Raw genomic sequence first — 17,764 nt, forward strand, 5'->3', positions numbered from 1 at the left:
AGACTCGAGAAGAGAGCAAAATAAAGAAAGAGATGATAGTAAATCTGAAAATGAAGATTATGATAGTGACAAAGATAGAGATAAAGCAAGAAGTAAGGGCAAACATAGAGGGAATGTCCAGGAAAGTGAAAAAGTTGCAGATTGGGATGAATACCCCAGGGATAAAAGACCATGATAAATGGGACCACAGTGGCAGAAGCAAAAGCAAGAGGAGAAAGAATTCTCCAGAGTTTACTACTGACTAATTTGTCAGTATAGAACCAAAAATGTTAATCTCTGAACTTTGTCCTGATAATTTGAAGCAGAAATGGTGTACGGGCTGGAGAGTGGAGCTGAGTCCACAAAGATCAGCCATGATCTCATTAAATGGCGGAGCAGGCTCGAGGGGCCAGATGGCCTACTCCTGTTCCTAGTTCTTATGTTCTTATGTTCTAAATAAGTGGTCAACTAGAATGCCAGTTCATGTTGCAATGTTATGATGACATGATTTCACTTGTGCGTTTTCTTGTACAACATACAGTATTTACAACCATGTCTTGCGGCTCTTAACTACTAATTAACAATACTAATAAGAAGCTGGTAGAATAACTTTTTACGGTAGTTTTATTACTTCTGATTATTAGCCAAACAAACAGTTCTAGCATGAGCGACTATACATGTCAAAATTAAAAAAGTTGAAAAACCACAGCTCTTGTTTCTGTTGTATGGATTCTTTCCTGAAATAATGCACGCTTGGTAGGCAATTTGCAGTGGCGCACACTTATGAATAATTATACAACAACGAGATCTTGTACCGTCCGGGGAAGCTAAACGAGCCTCCTGATGCCCTGTCCCGCGGCACATGTGCCACTGCACAAGTGGACCGCCTCCGATCCCTCCACGAGGACCTCTGCCACTCGGGAGTCACTCGCTTTTTCCATTTTGTCAAGACCCGCAACCGGCCCTACTCCATCGAGGAGGTCAGGTCAGTCACCAGGGACTGCCAAATCTGCGCAGAGTGCAAACCGCACTTCTACCGGCCAGAGAGGGCGCACCTGATAAAGGCTTCCCGTCCCTTTGAACGCCTCAGCATGGATTTCAAAGACCTCCTCCCCTCCGCCGACCGCAACACGTATTTCCTGAACGTGATTGACGAGTACTCCCGGTTCCCATTCGCCAACCCCTGCCCAGACATGACCGCAACCACCGTCATCAAGGCCCTCCAGGGTATCTTTACACTGTTCGGGTTCCCCGCGTACATACACAGTGATAGGGGGTCCTCCTTTATGAGCGACGAACTGAGTCAATTCTTGCTTAGCAAGGGCATCGCCTCGAGCAGCACGACCAGTTACAACCCCCGGGGTAACGGACAGGTAGAGAGGGAGAACGGAACGGTCTGGAAGACCGTTCTACTGGCCCTACGATCCAGGAATCTCCCAGTCTCCCACTGGCAGGAAGTCCTCCCGATGGCCCTCCACGCCATCCGGTCGCTGCTCTGTACAACCACAAATCAGACACCTCATGAACATCTCCTTGTTTTCCCCAGGAAGTCCTCCTCCTGGACCTCGCTCCCAACCTGGCTAGCGACACCCGGACCCATCCTGCTTCGGAAGCACGTGCGGGCGCACAAGTCGGACCCGTTGGTCGAGAGGGTCCACCTGCTGCACGCTAACCCCCAGTACGCCTACGCAGCGTTCCCTGACTGCTGGCAAGACGCGGTCTCCCTTCGGGACCTGGCGCCCGCCGGGGCCCCGCACGTGCCCGGGCCTTTGCCCCCGCCTCGCCTCGCTGGAGGGTCGGTGCTCCCGCCGCTCCTGCCTAGGCCCGACCACCCACCAACGCCCCCTACAGGCACCACCCCCCCCACCCATGTCAACCTTTTGCCCCCAGTGCGCCGCCTAGGGGTGACGAAGCTGCCAGGGAGGATGAAACCACGGTCCTGGAGTCGCAACCGCCGGGACCCCCATCAGAATCACCGGGCTCTTTCTGGGGAAGGTGGGACCTCTACAGACAGGATGGTCTACATCTGAACCTGAGGGGCACAAATATCCTGGGGGGGAGATTTGTTAGTGCTCTTTGGGGGGGGTTTAAACTAATGCAGCAGGGGCATGGGAACCTGGATTGTAGTTTTAGGGTAAGGGAGAATGAGAGTATAGAGGTCAGGAGCACAGATTTGACGTCGCAGGAGGGGGCCAGTGTTCAGGTAGGTGGTTTGAAGTGTGTCTACTTCAATGCCAGGAGTATACGAAATAAGGTAGGGGAACTGGCAGCATGGGTTGGTACCTGGGACTTCGATGTTGTGGCCATTTCGGAGACATGGATAGAGCAGGGACAGGAATGGTTGTTGCAGGTTCCGGGGTTTAGGTGTTTTAGTAAACTCAGAGAAGGAGGCAAAAGAGGGGGAGGTGTGGCGCTGCTAGTCAAAAACGGTATTACGGTGGCGGAGAGGATGCTAGATGGGGACTCTTCTTCCGAGGTAGTATGGGCTGAGGTTAGAAACAGGAAAGGAGAGGTCACCCTGTTGGGAGTTTTCTATAGGCCTCCAAATAGTTCTAGGGATGTAGAGGAAAGGATGGCGAAGATGATTCTGGATAAGAGCGAAAGTAACAGGGTAGTTATTATGGGAGACTTTAACTTTCCAAATATTGACTGGAAAATATATAGTTCGAGTACATTAGATGGGCCGTTTTTTGTACAATGTGTGCAGGAGGGTTTCCTGACACAATATGTTGACAGGCCAACAAGAGGAGAGGCCACATTGGATTTGGTTTTGGGTAATGAACCAGGCCAGGTGTTAGATTTGGAGGTAGGTGAGCACTTTGGGGACAGTGACCACAATTCGGTGACGTTTACGTTAGTGATGGAAAGGGATAAGTATACCCCGCAGGGCAAGAGTTATAGCTGGGGGAAGGGCAATTATGATGCCATTAGACATGACTTGGGGGGGGATAGGTTGGAGAAGTAGGCTGCAAGTGTTGGGCACACTGGATATGTGGAGCTGGTTTAAGGAACAGCTACTGCGTGTTCTTGATAAGTACGTATCGGTCAGACAGGGAGGAAGGCGTCGAGCGAGGGAACCGTGGTTTACCAAGGAAGTGGAATCTCTTGTTAAGAAGAAGAAGGAGGCCTATGTGAAGATGAAGTGTGAAGTTTCAGTTGGGGCGCTTGATAGTTACAAGGTAGCGAGGAAGGATCTAAAGAGAGAGCTAAGACAAGCAAGGAGGTGACATGAGAAGTATTTGGCAGGTAGGATCAAGGAAAACCCAAAAGCTTTCTATAGGTATGTCAGGAATAAAAGAATGACTAGGGAAAGAGTAGGACCAGTCAAGGACAGGGATGGGAAATTGTGTGTGGAGTCTGAAGAGATAGGCGAGATACTAAATGAATATTTTTCGTCAGTATTCACTCAGGAAAAAGATAATGTTGTGGAGGAGAATGCTGAGCCCCAGGCTAATAGAATAGATGGCATTGAGGTACGTAGGGAAGAGGAGTTGGCAATTCTGGACAGGCTGAAAATAGATAAGTCCCCGGGACCTGATGGGATTTATCCTAGGATTCTCTGGGAGGCCAGGGAAGAGATTGCTGGACCTTTGGCTTTGATTTTTATGTCATCATTGGCTACAGGAATAGTGCCAGAGGACTGGAGGACAGCAAATGTGGTCCCTTTGTTCAAAAAGGGGAGCAGAGACAACCCCGGCAACTATAGACCGGTGAGCCTCACGTCTGTAGTGGGTAAAGTCTTGGAGGGGATTATAAGAGACAAGATTTATAATCATCTAGATAGGAATAATATGATCAGGGATAGTCAGCATGGCTTTGTGAAGGGTAGGTCATGCCTCACAAACCTTATTGAGTTCTTTGAGAAGGTGACTGAACAGGTAGACGAGGGTAGAGCAGTTGATGTGGTGTATATGGATTTCAGCAAAGCGTTTGATAAGGTTCCCCACGGTAGGCTATTGCAAAAAATACGGAGGCTGGGGATTGAGGGTGATTTAGAGATGTGGATCAGAAATTGGCTAGCTGAAAGAAGACAGAGGGTGGTGGTTGATGGGAAATGTTCAGAATGGAGTACAGTCACAAGTGGAGTACCACAAGGATCTGTTCTGGGGCCGTTGCTGTTTGTCATTTTTATCAATGACCTAGAGGAAGGCGCAGAAGGGTGGGTGAGTAAATTTGCAGACGATACTAAAGTCAGTGGTGTTGTCGATAGTGTGGAAGGATGTAGCAGGTTACAGAGGGATATAGATAAGCTGCAGAGCTGGGCTGAGAGGTGGCAAATGGAGTTTAATGTAGAGAAGTGTGAGGTGATTCACTTTGGAAGGAATAACAGGAATGCAGAATATTTGGCTAATGGTAAAGTTCTTGGCAGTGTGGATGAGCAGAGGGATCTAGGTGTCCATGTACATAGATCCCTGAAAGTTGCCACCCAGGGTGATAGGGTTGTGAAGAAGGCCTATGGAGTATTGGCCTTTATTGGTAGAGGGATTGAGTTCCGGAGTCGGAAGGTCATGTTGCAGCTGTACAGAACTCTGGTACGGCCGCATTTGGAGTATTGCGTACAGTTCTGGTCACCGCATTATAGGAAGGACGTGGAAGCTTTGGAGCGGGTGCAGAGGAGATTTACCAGGATGTTGCCTGGTATGGAGGGAAAATCTTATGAGGAAAGGCTGATGGACTTGAGGTTGTTTTCGTTAGAGAGAAGAAGGTTAAGAGGAGACTTAATAGAGGCATACAAAATGAGCAGGGGGTTAGATAGGGTGGACAGTGAGAGCCTTCTCCCGTGGATGGAAATGGCTAGCATGAGGGGACATAGCCTTAAACTGAGGGGTAATAGATAAAGGACAGAGGTCAGAGGTAGTTTCTTTACGCAAAGAGTGGTGAGGCCGTGGAATGCCCTACCTGCAACAGTAGTGAACTCGCCAACATTGAGGGCATTTAAAAGTTTATTGGATAAGCATATGGATGATAATGGCATAGTGTAGGTTAGATGGCTTTTGTTTTTTGGCTTCCCATGTCGGTGCAACATTGTGGGCCGAAGGGCCTGTACTGCGCTGTATCGTTCTATGTTCTAATATCATGTTCTTATTCAAACCAGTTGTGGTTGTACATTTCTGAAGTTTTATGTTGTACTATTTCAACCTATTAATTCCAGTTGCAAAAGTTGGCTGTTAACTATTGCACTGTTTTGATGCTTAAACAGGCAATCACTACAATGTAAGTGTTGTATTAAAGTTTTAGATAGAGTGCAATGAGAATAAAACTATACATCCAACTATATTTTGTAAAATTGTCACCTTGTTACTTGGCTATTATCTTTGTTGCTTCAACATTGTAGACTTGCTTGTATACTACCCTTTTCTGTTATTATTCATCAATCTTTTTACTGATGAATCTATGCAAATATTTTAAATGATGTTTTCATTGTAAATGATTATAAAAATGGATTTTCATCTCATTAAAAAAAAGTGGCAGCACAGGTGGAAATGGTGGTAAAGAAAGCATACGGCATGCTTGCCTTCATAGGATGGGGTATCGAGTATAAAAGCTCAAACATTATGTTACAATTATATAGAACGTTGGTTAGGCCACATTTGGAATACTGTCCAATTCTGGTCACCGCACTAACAGAAGGGCTTGGAGGCTTTGGAGAGAGTACAGAAAAGATTTACCAGGATGTTGCCTGGTATGGAGTGTATCAGCTATGAGGAGAGATTGAATAAATTGGGATTGTTCCCCCTAGAGAGACGGAGGCTGAGGGGCGACCTGATAGAAGTTTATAAAATTATGAGGGGTGTAGATAGGGTGAGCAGTTGGAGGCATTTCCCCAGGGCACAAATGACAATTACAAGGGGGCACAAGTTCAAGGTGAGGGGGGAAAGGTTCAGTGGAAATGTGCGGGGAAGTTTTTTTAAACACATAGTGTGGTGGTGGCCTGGAATGCACTGCCAAGTGAGGTGGGTGAGGGAGATACGTTAGCGACCTTTTAGACTTATCTGGATAGGCACATGAATAATAATAATAATCTTTATTGTCACAAGTAGGCTTACATTTACACTGCAATGATGTTACTGTGAAAAGATCCTAGTCGCAACATTCCAGTGCCTGTTTGGGTACACTGAGGGAGAATGCAGAATGTGCAAATGACCTAACAGCACGTCTTTCGGGACATGTGGGAGGAAACCGGAGCACCCAGAGGAAACCCACGCAGACACGGGGAGAACGTGCAGACTCCGCACAGACAGTGACCCAAGCCGGGAATCGAACGTGGGACCCTGGAGCAGAGAAGCAACAGTGCTACCCACTGTGCTGCCCATAACGAGGTATAGAAGGATACAGGCGGTTAGTCTAGATAGGACACGTGATCGGCACAGCCTTGTTCCTGTGCTGTATTGTTCAACTTGTGACAATAAGCGATTTTCATTCATTTTCATTTAAATTTTGTAGATTTATATCAGGTCGCCCCATAACCTCCGTCGTTCCAGTGAGAACAAACTGAGTTTATCCAACCTCTCCTCATAGCTAATGCCCTCCATACCAGCCAGCATTTGGTAAACCTCTTCTGTACCCTCTTCAAAACCTCCACATCCACAGGTAGTGCGGCGACCAGAACTGAACGCAATATTACAAGTGTGGCCTAGCCACGGGTTCTATACAGCTGCAACATGACTTGCCAATTGTTAAACTGAATGCTCCGTCCGATGAAGGAAAGCATGGCGTATTCCTTCTTGACTACCTTCACCTGCGTTGCCACTTTCAGTGACCTGTGGACATGTACACCCAGATATCTCTGCCTGTCAATACTCTTGAGGGTTCTACCATTCACTGTATATTCCCTACCTGCATTAGACCTTCCAAAATGCATTACCTCACATTTGTCCAGATTAAACCCCATCTGCTATCTCTCCGCCCAGGTCTCCAACCAATCTATCCTGCTTATCCAAAATGACGTTTGATCTCTGTGTTTGCACATCACATAGCCAAACAAAAGGCAACTTATCCACTGATACAGGTTCAGCTTGGCCCTGTCTGTTTCCAGGCTCCTCTACAGCCAACGGCTAATGATTGATGTTGTTGTGACCCCCTCCGAGGTCTCTTATGGCTTTATTCTGTGAGCAATTGTATTAAATCTCAAACTTTGCTGTCTTTCAACAAAACATACTGGCCCCTCGCCAAAAACATGGGGGTCTGGTCCAGGATCATAATACATTGTAAATATCTGTTGATAAACCCTTAAATAAATAAACCTAATTTATCAGAAAAATTGAATAGGTCAAGCTGGTTTATGATGTTTAATACAAATGCAACAAATTCAAATTATCTTCACTGTCCTAAAGGTAGCTTCCCTTCAGGGAGAAGGGTGGTTATCGGTAATTTCACAGACAGTGACTGGAACTTTCCAGCCGCTAACAGCGGCGGGTTCATCCAGTCCTGCCGACAACGCATCCCCGCTGCCGGTTTCCTGGGGCGAGGGCTGCATTCAACAGGAAACTCCATTGATAACTGAGGAACCAGAAGATTCCGCCGCCCAATGTTACAATCCAACAATGAATAAGCGACACTGTACACCCTGATCAGAGCAACAAATATACTTACTGTTGACACTTTGTTGACGACATCTTGCGCAACATCGAGACCTTGTGCAAAGGTTCGGGCAGCAATAAACGCCCTTGTCACCTGAAGCTTCAGCTTACGTGGTACGTCTCCAAATGGCTTCAGCTGCTCTGTATATTTGCTCACACATTCCAGATATTCTTCAGTGAAATGATACTGAGGGTTCACCAACTGAAACATCCGCTCCAGGAGACGAGCCCAGAAGTCACTCAGCATGTCCTCCAGATTTAGATTTCCAAACACATAGTACTTCTTCATCTCCTTAAATAAGTCCTGGAATACCTCAGAGTTTTGCATATATAGTTGACCATAAGTCCGTACAAACATATCGTTCAAGGATTTTTCTGCATTCTCTATCAGTTCCTTAAAGAATTCTGTGGAAATGAATGATTAAGTTTTAATTACATCCATTATTAGCTGATTAAATTGAATCAATCATCAATTTCTAACATTAACATTCACACCTATTATAACAGATGTATCTAGTGGATTAAACTGCAAAGCGTTATTATGGCATTTGAACTGTGGATATCAACAAACAAGGACTCAGCTTTCCTTTCCTTCCTTTGAGCAGTGATGGGCAACCTCAGCTAATGAGTGGGCTGCATGAGTGGCCCTCCTATGACGCAGTGGGCTGCATGAGTGGCTCTCCTATGACGCAGTGGGCTGCATGAGTGGCTCTCCTATGACGCAGTGGGCTGCATGAGTGGCTCTCCTATGATGCAGTGGGCTGCATGAATGGCCCTCCTATGACGCAGTGGGCTGCATGAGTGGCTCTCCTATGACGCAGTGGGCTGCATGAGTGGCTCTACTGCATCGCAGTGGGCTGCATGAATGGCTCTCCTGCATCACAGTGGGCTGCATGAATGGCCCTCCTATGACGCAGTGGGCTGCATGAGTGGCTCTCCTATGATGCAGTGGGCTGCATGAATGGCCCTCCTATGACGCAGTGGGCTGCATGAGTGGCTCTCCTATGACGCAGTGGGCTGCATGAGTGGCTCTACTGCATCGCAGTGGGCTGCATGAATGGCTCTCCTGCATCACAGTGGGCTGCATGAATGGCTCTCCTATGTCGCAGTGGGCTGCATGAATGGCCCTCCTATGACGCAGTGGGCTGCATGAATGGCTCTCCTGCATCACAGTGGGCTGCATGAATGGCCCTCCTATGACACAGTGGGCTGCATGAGTGGCCCTCCTATGACGCAGTGGGCTGCATGAATGGCCCTCCTATGACGCAGTGGGCTGCATGAATGGCTCTCCTGCATCACAGTGGGCTGCATGAATGGCCCTCCTATGACGCAGTGGGCTGCATGAGTGGCCCTCCTATGACGCAGTGGGCTGCATGAGTGGCTCTCCTCTGACGCAGTGGGCTGCATGAGTGGCCCTCCTATGACGCAGTGGGCTGCATGAATGGCCCTCCTATGACACAGTGGGCTGCATGAGTGGCTCTCCTCTGACGCAGTGGGCTGCATGAGTGGCCCTCCTATGACGCAGTGGGCTGCATGAGTGGCCCTCCTATGACGCAGTGGGCTGCATGAGTGGCTCTCCTATGTCACAGTGGGCTGCACGAGTGGCTCTCCTGCATCGCAGTGGGCTGCATGAGTGGCCCCCCTATGACGCAGTGGGCTGCATGAGTGGCCCCCCTATGTCGCAGTGGGCTGCATGAGTGGCCCTCCTGCATCGTAGTGGGCTGCAAGATTGTAATCAGGCTTTTCACTAACCATGGCCACATGATAAGATTAAATATATTTCATACTCTATATATTAATTGAACGATCAACTTCAAATGGTAAAAACAAAATAAATAATTAACTTTGGACGCAGGAGGGACATGGGTCCATGTTGTAAGCAATCAGCACGCACCTCACTGAACTTCCCCTTGCTTTACGTGCAAATCACTTCAGTCAAAGTGCTAGAAAAAAAATGTTGCAGACGGAAATCAGCAGAATGTGGCAACACTGCGCATGGGAAATGGTCAACAAAATGTCTCGTGGACCACACTCAGAACCAAGGTGGGCCATTGCAACCCCTCCAGAGGTGGTGAATGGTGCTTTACAAGTTTTTTCTCTTACCCTTTCCCATTCAATGACAGAACAAGGATCCTCACTTATTCCCTGATTGGATGGTTATGAAAATGCCTAATTTCATGATTAATTTGTTGCATATCATAGAATCATATCATAGAATTTGCAGTGTAGGAGACCATTCGGCCCATCGAGTCTGCACTGGCTCTTGGAAAGAGCACCCCACTTAAGTCAACACCTCCATCCTATCCCCGTAAACCGGCAGCCCCACCTAACTGAAGGGCAAATTAGCATGACCAATCCACCTAACCTGTACATCTTTGGACTGTGGAAGGAAACCGGAGCACTCAGAGGAAACCCACGCACACACGGGGAGGATGTGCAGACTCCGCACAGACAGTGACCCAAGCCGGGAATCGAACCTGGGACCCTGGAGCTGTGAACCAACTGTGCTAACCAGTGTGCTACCGTGCTGCCTACAAGCAGGAACATATTTTTTAATTTGGGGAAATCAGATCTGTAAATGTAATGTGATGGAGTCTGAGTCATTAAATGGTTTCAAGAAGGAGATAGATATATTTTAGATTTAAAAACGGGTCATCGGGATATGGGGAACAGCTGGAGAGGTGGATTTGAGACTAGGAAGGTCAGCCATGATCTGATTAAATAGCAGTGTAGGCTCAACGGTCTGAATTGCCAAATTCTGCTCCTAATTCTTATGTTCCTATGAAATTGAGACTTAAATCACCAGATTATCCAAGATCCTTCCTTCCATGTAAATTTACAAAATCAGAGTTAGAAGAGTGAGAGCTACAAAACTGCAAATAAACCCACTTTTCTGGTAACTGAAATGCTTTCATTAGAAATTAGAACGGTTGAAAAGAAATTTGTAAACAAGGACAGGCCTTGAAGTATCCATATACTTTTCAGATCAAAGACAGCTTTTGGGAACTGTGGATGATCAGTTTCAATCTGTATCTGATATATCTCAGTTGTGGCATGTTGCCATGGGGATAGGTTACAGGGGTGGCTACACGTTTGTCTTGTGTTTATCTGTGTTTCAGACACAAGCAGTTTTTTCAAGGAATAGTAAGAGCTTGGAAACAGTCAGCAAGAGATAAATCTGCCAGCAGCTGTAGACCACTAAGCGCAAAAACAATGAAGCCCAATTCTGAGGTGCTTAAAAAGAACTATTGGGTCATCTGGCTGAATGCTGAAGGAAGGGCCCCAAGAAATATCAAACGTCGGAAAACTGCGGGAACACGGAGGAGAATCAAAGTGAATTTCTAACAACTGCGACACAACCTGATTTTGTCTCAAGAAAGGTGAAGGAACACTCAAGATCCTATAAAGTATGGGGAACACATGGGTGAAAACATAAATAGAAAACATCCAGATTGGAGCAGGAGAAGGTCATCGGCCCCTCAGTCTGCTCCACCATTCAATAAGATTGGGGTTGATCTGACTGGAACCTTTCACCTCCCTGTTTTTATAAAAATGTATTTTATTACAAACGTAAATAAAAAGTTACAACACATAGACTATTCGGGAAACAGTCGTCCCAACAAACGACGATAGAGTTTGTACAAGTTTTTCCCCTTTTTCTTGCCCGAGTCATATCTACTCTGTGTATGATCTTGAAATGTATCAGGCTCCTTGTGCACAAGGAGGTCCCATTTACCCTACGCAGTGCCTCACTCCACACTCTATCTCCCCTCCCAGTTCCCGTTCCCATTTCTCCTTGATCTTCACCACCTACTCACCTCCCTGTTCTCCCAGCCATCTGTATATGTCTCCGATCCTGCCCTCCCATTCCATGCCCGGAAGCAGCAGTCGCTCCAGCAGGGTGTACTCGGCAACCTGGGGAACTCCTTCCAAACCTCCCGCAAAGCCCCATACCTAAACTGACTCCCTCTGGGGAGCTCTACCCTCTCCCTCAATTCATCCTTCCTCCAAATACAGATCCCTCACCTTGGCCAGCCCCATTTCCCTCCACCTCCTATATACACTATCCATCCCCCTCGGCTCAAACCCATGATTCTCACACAACGGCTTTAATACCGACATCTCCTCCATCCGAAAATGCCTCCTTAACTGCTTCCAGATCTCCACCATGGATGCACCTCCGGGCTCCCTGAGTATCTATTCGGCGTAATTGGCAATGCTGCCATCACCATAGCCCTTAAGCTGGACCCCCTTACAGGGTTCCTCCTCCATCCTAACCCATTCTACCCCCTCTCCTTCCACCATCGCCGAACCTTCCCCACGTTCGCCGCCCAATAGTAATGTGGAAGGTTCGGCAACACGGACCCTCCCTGCTGCCTCTGCAGCAGGTTCCTCCTAACCCTTGGCACCTTACCCGCCCATACAAAGTCCGAAATAATTGTGTCCACTTTCAGAAATAAGATGTGGAGATGCCGGCGTTGGACTGGGGTGAGCACAGTACGAAGTCTTACAACACCAGGTTAAAGTCCAACAGGTTTGTTTCAATGTCACTAGCTTTCGGAGCGCTGCTCCTTCCTCAGGTGAATGAAGAGGTATGTTCCAGAAACAAATATATAGACAAATTCAAAGATGCCAAACAATGCTTGGAATGCGAGCATTAGCAGGTGATTAAATCTTTACAGATCCAGAGATGGGGTAACCCCAGGTTAAAGAGGTGTGAATTGTACCAAGCCAGGACAGTTGGTAGGATTTCGCAGGCCAGATGGTGGGGGATGAATGTAATGCGACATGAATCCCAGGTCCCGGTTGAGGCCGCACTCATGTGTGCGGAACTTGGCTATAAGTTTCTGCTCGGCGATTCTGCGTTGTCGCGGGTCCTGAAGGCCGCCTTGGAGAACGCTTACCCGGAGATCAGAGGCTGAATGCCCTTGACTGCTGAAGTGTTCCCCGACTGGAAGGGAACATTCCTGCCTGGTGATTGTTGCGCGATGTCCGTTCATTCGTTGTCGCAGCGTCTGCATGGTCTCGCCAATGTACAACGCTTCGGGACATCCTTTCCTGCAGCGTATGAGGTAGACAACGTTGGCCGAGTCGCACGAGTATGTGCTGCGTACCTGGTGGGTGGTGTTCTCACGTGTAATAGTGGTATCCATGTCGATGATCTGGCACGTCTTGCAGAGATTGCCATGACAGGGTTGTGTGGTGTCGTGGTCACTGTTCTGAAGACTGGGTAGTTTGCTGCAAACAATGGTTCGTTTGAGGTTGCGCGGTTGTTTGAAGGCAAGTAGTGGGGGTGTGGGGATGACCTTGGCAAGATGTTCATCGTCGTCAATGACATGTTGAAGGCTGTGAAGAAGATGACGTAGTTTCTCCGCTCCGGGGAAGTACTGGACGACGAAGGGTATTCTGTCGGTAGTGTCCCATGTTTGTCTTCTGAGGAGGTCGGTCCGGTTTTTCGCTGTGGCGCGTTGGAACTGTCGATCGATGAGTCGAGTACCATATCCCGTTCGTACGAGGGCATCTTTCAACGTCTGTAGATGTCTGTTACGCTCCTCCTCGTCTGAGCAGATCCTGTGTATACGGAGCGCTTGTCCATAGGGGATGGCTTCTTTAATGTGTTTAGGGTGGAAGCTGGAGAAGTGGAGCATCATGAGGTTATCCGTGGGTTTGCGGTAAAGCGAAGTGCTGAGGTGACTGTCCTTGATGGAGACGAGTGTGTCCAAGAATGCAACTGATTTTGGAGAGTAGTCCATGGTGAGTCTGATGGTTGGATGGAACTTATTAATGTCATCGTGTAGTCGTTTCAGTGATTCTTCGCCGTGGGTCCAAAGGAAAAAAATGTCATCGATGTATCTGGTGTATAACATCGGTTGAAGGTCCTGTGCGGTGAGTAGGTCCTGTTCAAACTTGTGCATGAAGATGTTGGCGTATTGGGGTGCGAATTTGGCCCCATGCTTGGAATGCGGACCCGCGACAACGCAGAATCGCCGAGCAGAAACTTATAGCCAAGTTCCGCACACATGAGTGCGGCCTCAACCGGGACCTGGGATTCATGTCGCATTACATTCATCCCCCACCATCTGGCCTGCAAAATCCTACCAACTGTCCTGGCTTGGTACAATTCACACCTCTTTAACCTGGGGTTACCCCATCTCTGGATCTGTAAAGATTTAATCACCTGCTAATGCTCGCATTCCAAGCATTGTTTGGCATCTTTGAATTTGTCTATATATTTGTTTCTGGAACATACCTCTTCATTCACCTGAGGAAGGAGCAGCGCTCCGAAAGCTAGTGACATCGAAACAAACCTGTTGGACTTTAACCTGGTGTTGTAAGACTTCGTACTGTGCTCAGAAATAAGGCCTTCGGAACAAAGATCGGGAGCATCTGGAAAATGAACAGGAACCTTGTCATAAGCTTTGCGCAGATGAAGTTCGAGACAGTCAGAGTGAGTGCGACAGCCAGAGTGGGGAATGGAACTTGGTAATTTGGAACAGTGTGGTAATTTGGTGCAGAGTGGGACGAGGTGCATTTTCCCTTTTTTTTTGGTTTTCTTTCTTCTGGTTTTGTAACTGGTAATCTGCAGGTAGAGATCCGGAGAGCATCCTGGGAAGGTAAGTGATACAAATATCTTTTCAAATTGTGGGGGGTAAAAACTAAAGTGACATCACAGTAAAGCTGGACCTCATTGGCTGGTAGGGAATCTGTTAAATTTGAAGAAAACGTTGAAAAAAGCTAATTAAAACTTATCAATAAACTAGGTAGAGGAGTAACTAAATCTGAGGGTAGAGATTAGTATTTAGCATTTAATTTTACAGTTAAAATCTAGCACCAGGGCAATATAGTTAATTGTAACTTAATCTAACAATAATTTAATAATTTATTTTAAATTAATTAACTTGTGCTTAAATGTCACTCAGCGGGGTGCAGTGCTCTAACTGTGAGATGTGGCAGATCTGTGACACTTCCAGTGTTCCGGTTGACCAAGTCTGCAGCAAGTGTAACCAATGGCAGCTCCTCACAGACCGCGTGGTTCGGATGGCATAGCAGTTGGATACACGTACGAGCAGGCAGGTGGCGGAAAGCGTCATCGATAGGAGTTATAGACACGTGGTCACACCCAAGGCGCAGGCAGACAGATGGGTGACCATTAGAAAGGGCAGGCAGTCAGTGCAGTAACCCCCTGTGGCTGTCCCCCTCTCTAACAGGTATACCGTTTTGAATACTGTTGAGGGGGATAGACTATCAGGGGAAAAACAACAGCAGCCAGAACAGTGGCACCACAACAGGCTCTGTTGCTCAGCAGGGGAGAGCAAAGTGCAGGAGAGCGATATTTATCGGGGATTCTATAGTAAGAGGCACAGATAGGTGCTTCTGCAGACGTGAAAGAGGCTCCAGGAAGGTATGTTGCCTCCCTGGTGCCAGGGTCAAGGATGTCTCTGAACGAACACAGGACATCCTGAAAGGGGAGGGTGAACAGCCAGAGGTGGTAGTACACATTGGTACTAGCGACATAAGCAGGAGAGTGATGAGGTCCTGCAGAAGAAGACTTAGGCTGAAGATAAAAAGCAGGACATCTCGGGTTGTAATCTCAGGATTACTCCCTGTGCCACGTGCCAGTAATGCTAGAAATAATAGGATAGTACTGCTAAACACGTGGCTAAACTGGTGGTGTAGCAGGGAGAGTCTCGGATTTCTGGACCATTGGGATCTCTTCCGGGGCAGATGGGACCTGTTAAACAACGGGTTGTGTCTAGGGGCACCGATATCGTGGCTGGGAGGTTTGGTCGAGCCACTCGGAAGGATTTAAACTAGTATGGCAGGGGGGTGGGAACCAGAATGTGAGCTTAGAAGGTGTAATAACTGAAGGGGAAATAGAGAACGAAAATAAGAGAACAGCATCACCCTCAGGCAGAGCAAAAAATATGACAAGTGTGAGAAGGGAGGCGGATTGAGGGTGTTGGACCTAAATGTGCGCCGTATACGGAACAAGGTAAATGAGCTTGGTGCTCATATTGAAATTGGCCAGTACGATGTTGTGGGCATCACCGAGACGTGGCTGCAAGGGTATCAGGGCTGGGATCTAAATATACAAGGATATGTGTCCTATCGAAAGGACAGGCAGATGGGCAAAGGGGGCAGGGTTTCATTGTAAATGTAAATAACCTTTATTGTCACAAATAGGCTTACATTAACACTGCAAAGAAGTTACTGTGAAAAGCCCCTAGTCGCCACATTCTGTTCGGGTACACAGAGGGAGAATTCAGAATTCTCAGCTGGTACGGGAATTGAACCCGCGCTGCTGGCCTTGTTCTGCATCACAAACCAGCTGTCTAGCCCACTGAGCTAAACCAGCCCTCCTGTTAGTAAGGAATGAAGTTAAATCGATAGCAAGGAACGATATAGGATCAGAAGGCATAGAATTTCTGTGGGTAGAGTTGAGGATCCACAAAAGTGGTGGGAGTTACGTACAGGCCCATTAGCAGTAGTCAGAATGTGGGGCAGAAACTAAATCAGGAGATAGAAAAGGCATGTAAAAAAGGCAATATTACGACTGTTTAGCACAGGGCTAAATCGCTGGCTTTGAAAGCAGACCAAGGCAGGCCAGCAGCACGGTTCAATTCCTGTATCAGCCTCCCCGAACAGGCGCCGGAATGTGGCGACTAGGGGCTTTTCACAGTAACTTCATTTGAAGCCTACTTGTGACAATAAGCGATTTTCATTTCATTTTCATTTCATTTCATAATTATGGGGGATTTCAATATGCAGGTGGACTGGGAAAATCAGGTTGGTAGTGGATCCCAAGAAAAGGAATTTGTGGAATGTCTAAGAGATGGTTTTTTGGAGCAGCTTGTGACAGAGCCGACTAGAGAACAGGCAATTCTGGATTTGGTGAAGTGTAATGAGGCAGACTTGATTAGGGAACTTAAGGTGAAGGAACCCTGAGGAGAGCAGTGACCACAATATGTTAGAATTTACCCTGCAGTTTGAGAGGAAGAAGCTGGAATCAGATGTAACGGTATTACAATTAAACAAGGGTAACTACAAAGACATGAGGGAGGAGCTGGCCAGAGTTGATTGGAAAAGGAGCCTAGCAGGGAAGACAGCGGAACAGCAATGGCAGGAGTTTTTGGAGGTATTCGGGAAGCACAGCAGAAATTCATCCCAAGGAGGAGGAAACATGCAAAGGGGAGAACATGGTATGGCTGACGAGTGAAGTAAAGGGCAGCATAACAGCAAAAGAAAAAGCATACAAAGTGTTGAGGATTAATGGGAAGCCAAAGGATTGGGAATTCTTTAAAAGCGAGCAGAGGACAACTAAAAAAGCAATAAGGGGGGAGAAGATGAAATATGAATGCAAGCTAGCTAGTAATATAAAGAAAGATAGGAAGTGTTTTTTTCAATATATCGTTACTTTACATCAGTCTTCACAGTGTAAGGCACCACTGGGATGCCAGAGCTCCAGGAGAACCAGGGGGCAGAGGTTAGTGCAGTGACCATCACTAAGGAGAAGGTTCTTGGGAAACTGAAAGGTCTGATGGTGGACAAGTCACCTGGACCGGATGGTCTACTCTCTGAAAGAGATAGATGAGGAGATTGTGGATGCATTGGTGATGATCTTTCAGGAGTCACTGGAGGCAGGGAGAGTCCCAGAGGAATGGGAAGTGGCTAACGTATTGACATTAAGAAGGGAGGGAGGCAGAAGATGGGAAATTATAAGCCGGTTGGCCTGACTTCGGTCATTGGTAAGAGTCCATTATTAAAGATGAGATTGCGGAGTACTTGGAAGTGCATGGTAAAATAGAACTGAGTCTGCACAGCTTCGTCAATGGGAGGTCATGCCTGACAAATCTGTTAGAGTTCTTTGAGGAAGTAACAAGGAAGTTAGACAAAGGCGAACCAGTGGACGTGATTTATTTAGATTTCCAGAAGGCCTTTGACAAGGTGCCGCATAGGAGACTGTTAAATAAGTTAAGAGCCCATGGTGTTCAGGGTAAGATCCTGGCATGGATAGAGGATTGGCTGACTAGAAGAAGTGGGGATAAAGGAGTCTTAATCAGGATGGCAGCCGGTGACTAGTGGTGTCCCTCAGGTGTCGGTGCTGGGACCACAACTTTTCACAATATACATTAATGATCTGGAAGAAGGAACTGAAGGCACTGATGCTAAGTTTGCAGATGATGCAAAGATCTGTCGAGGGAAAG

At 47.2% G+C, this 17,764-nt stretch overlaps 1 protein-coding gene across 1 annotated transcript in view; it reads right to left on the reverse strand.

Annotated features, from left to right (window-relative positions):
• Positions 1–17,764, reverse strand: part of LOC140418126 (glypican-6-like) — a 347,023-nt gene that overhangs the window by 219,533 nt on the left and 109,726 nt on the right. Inside the window, exon 3 of the mRNA XM_072501539.1 lies at positions 7,573–7,964. Coding sequence (XP_072357640.1) covers positions 7,573–7,964 — 392 coding nt within the window. The remainder of the gene's footprint in view (positions 1–7,572; positions 7,965–17,764) is intronic.

The sequence above is a fragment of the Scyliorhinus torazame genome, chromosome 5, assembly GCF_047496885.1.
Source record: "Scyliorhinus torazame isolate Kashiwa2021f chromosome 5, sScyTor2.1, whole genome shotgun sequence".
Lineage (NCBI taxonomy): Eukaryota > Metazoa > Chordata > Chondrichthyes > Carcharhiniformes > Scyliorhinidae > Scyliorhinus > Scyliorhinus torazame.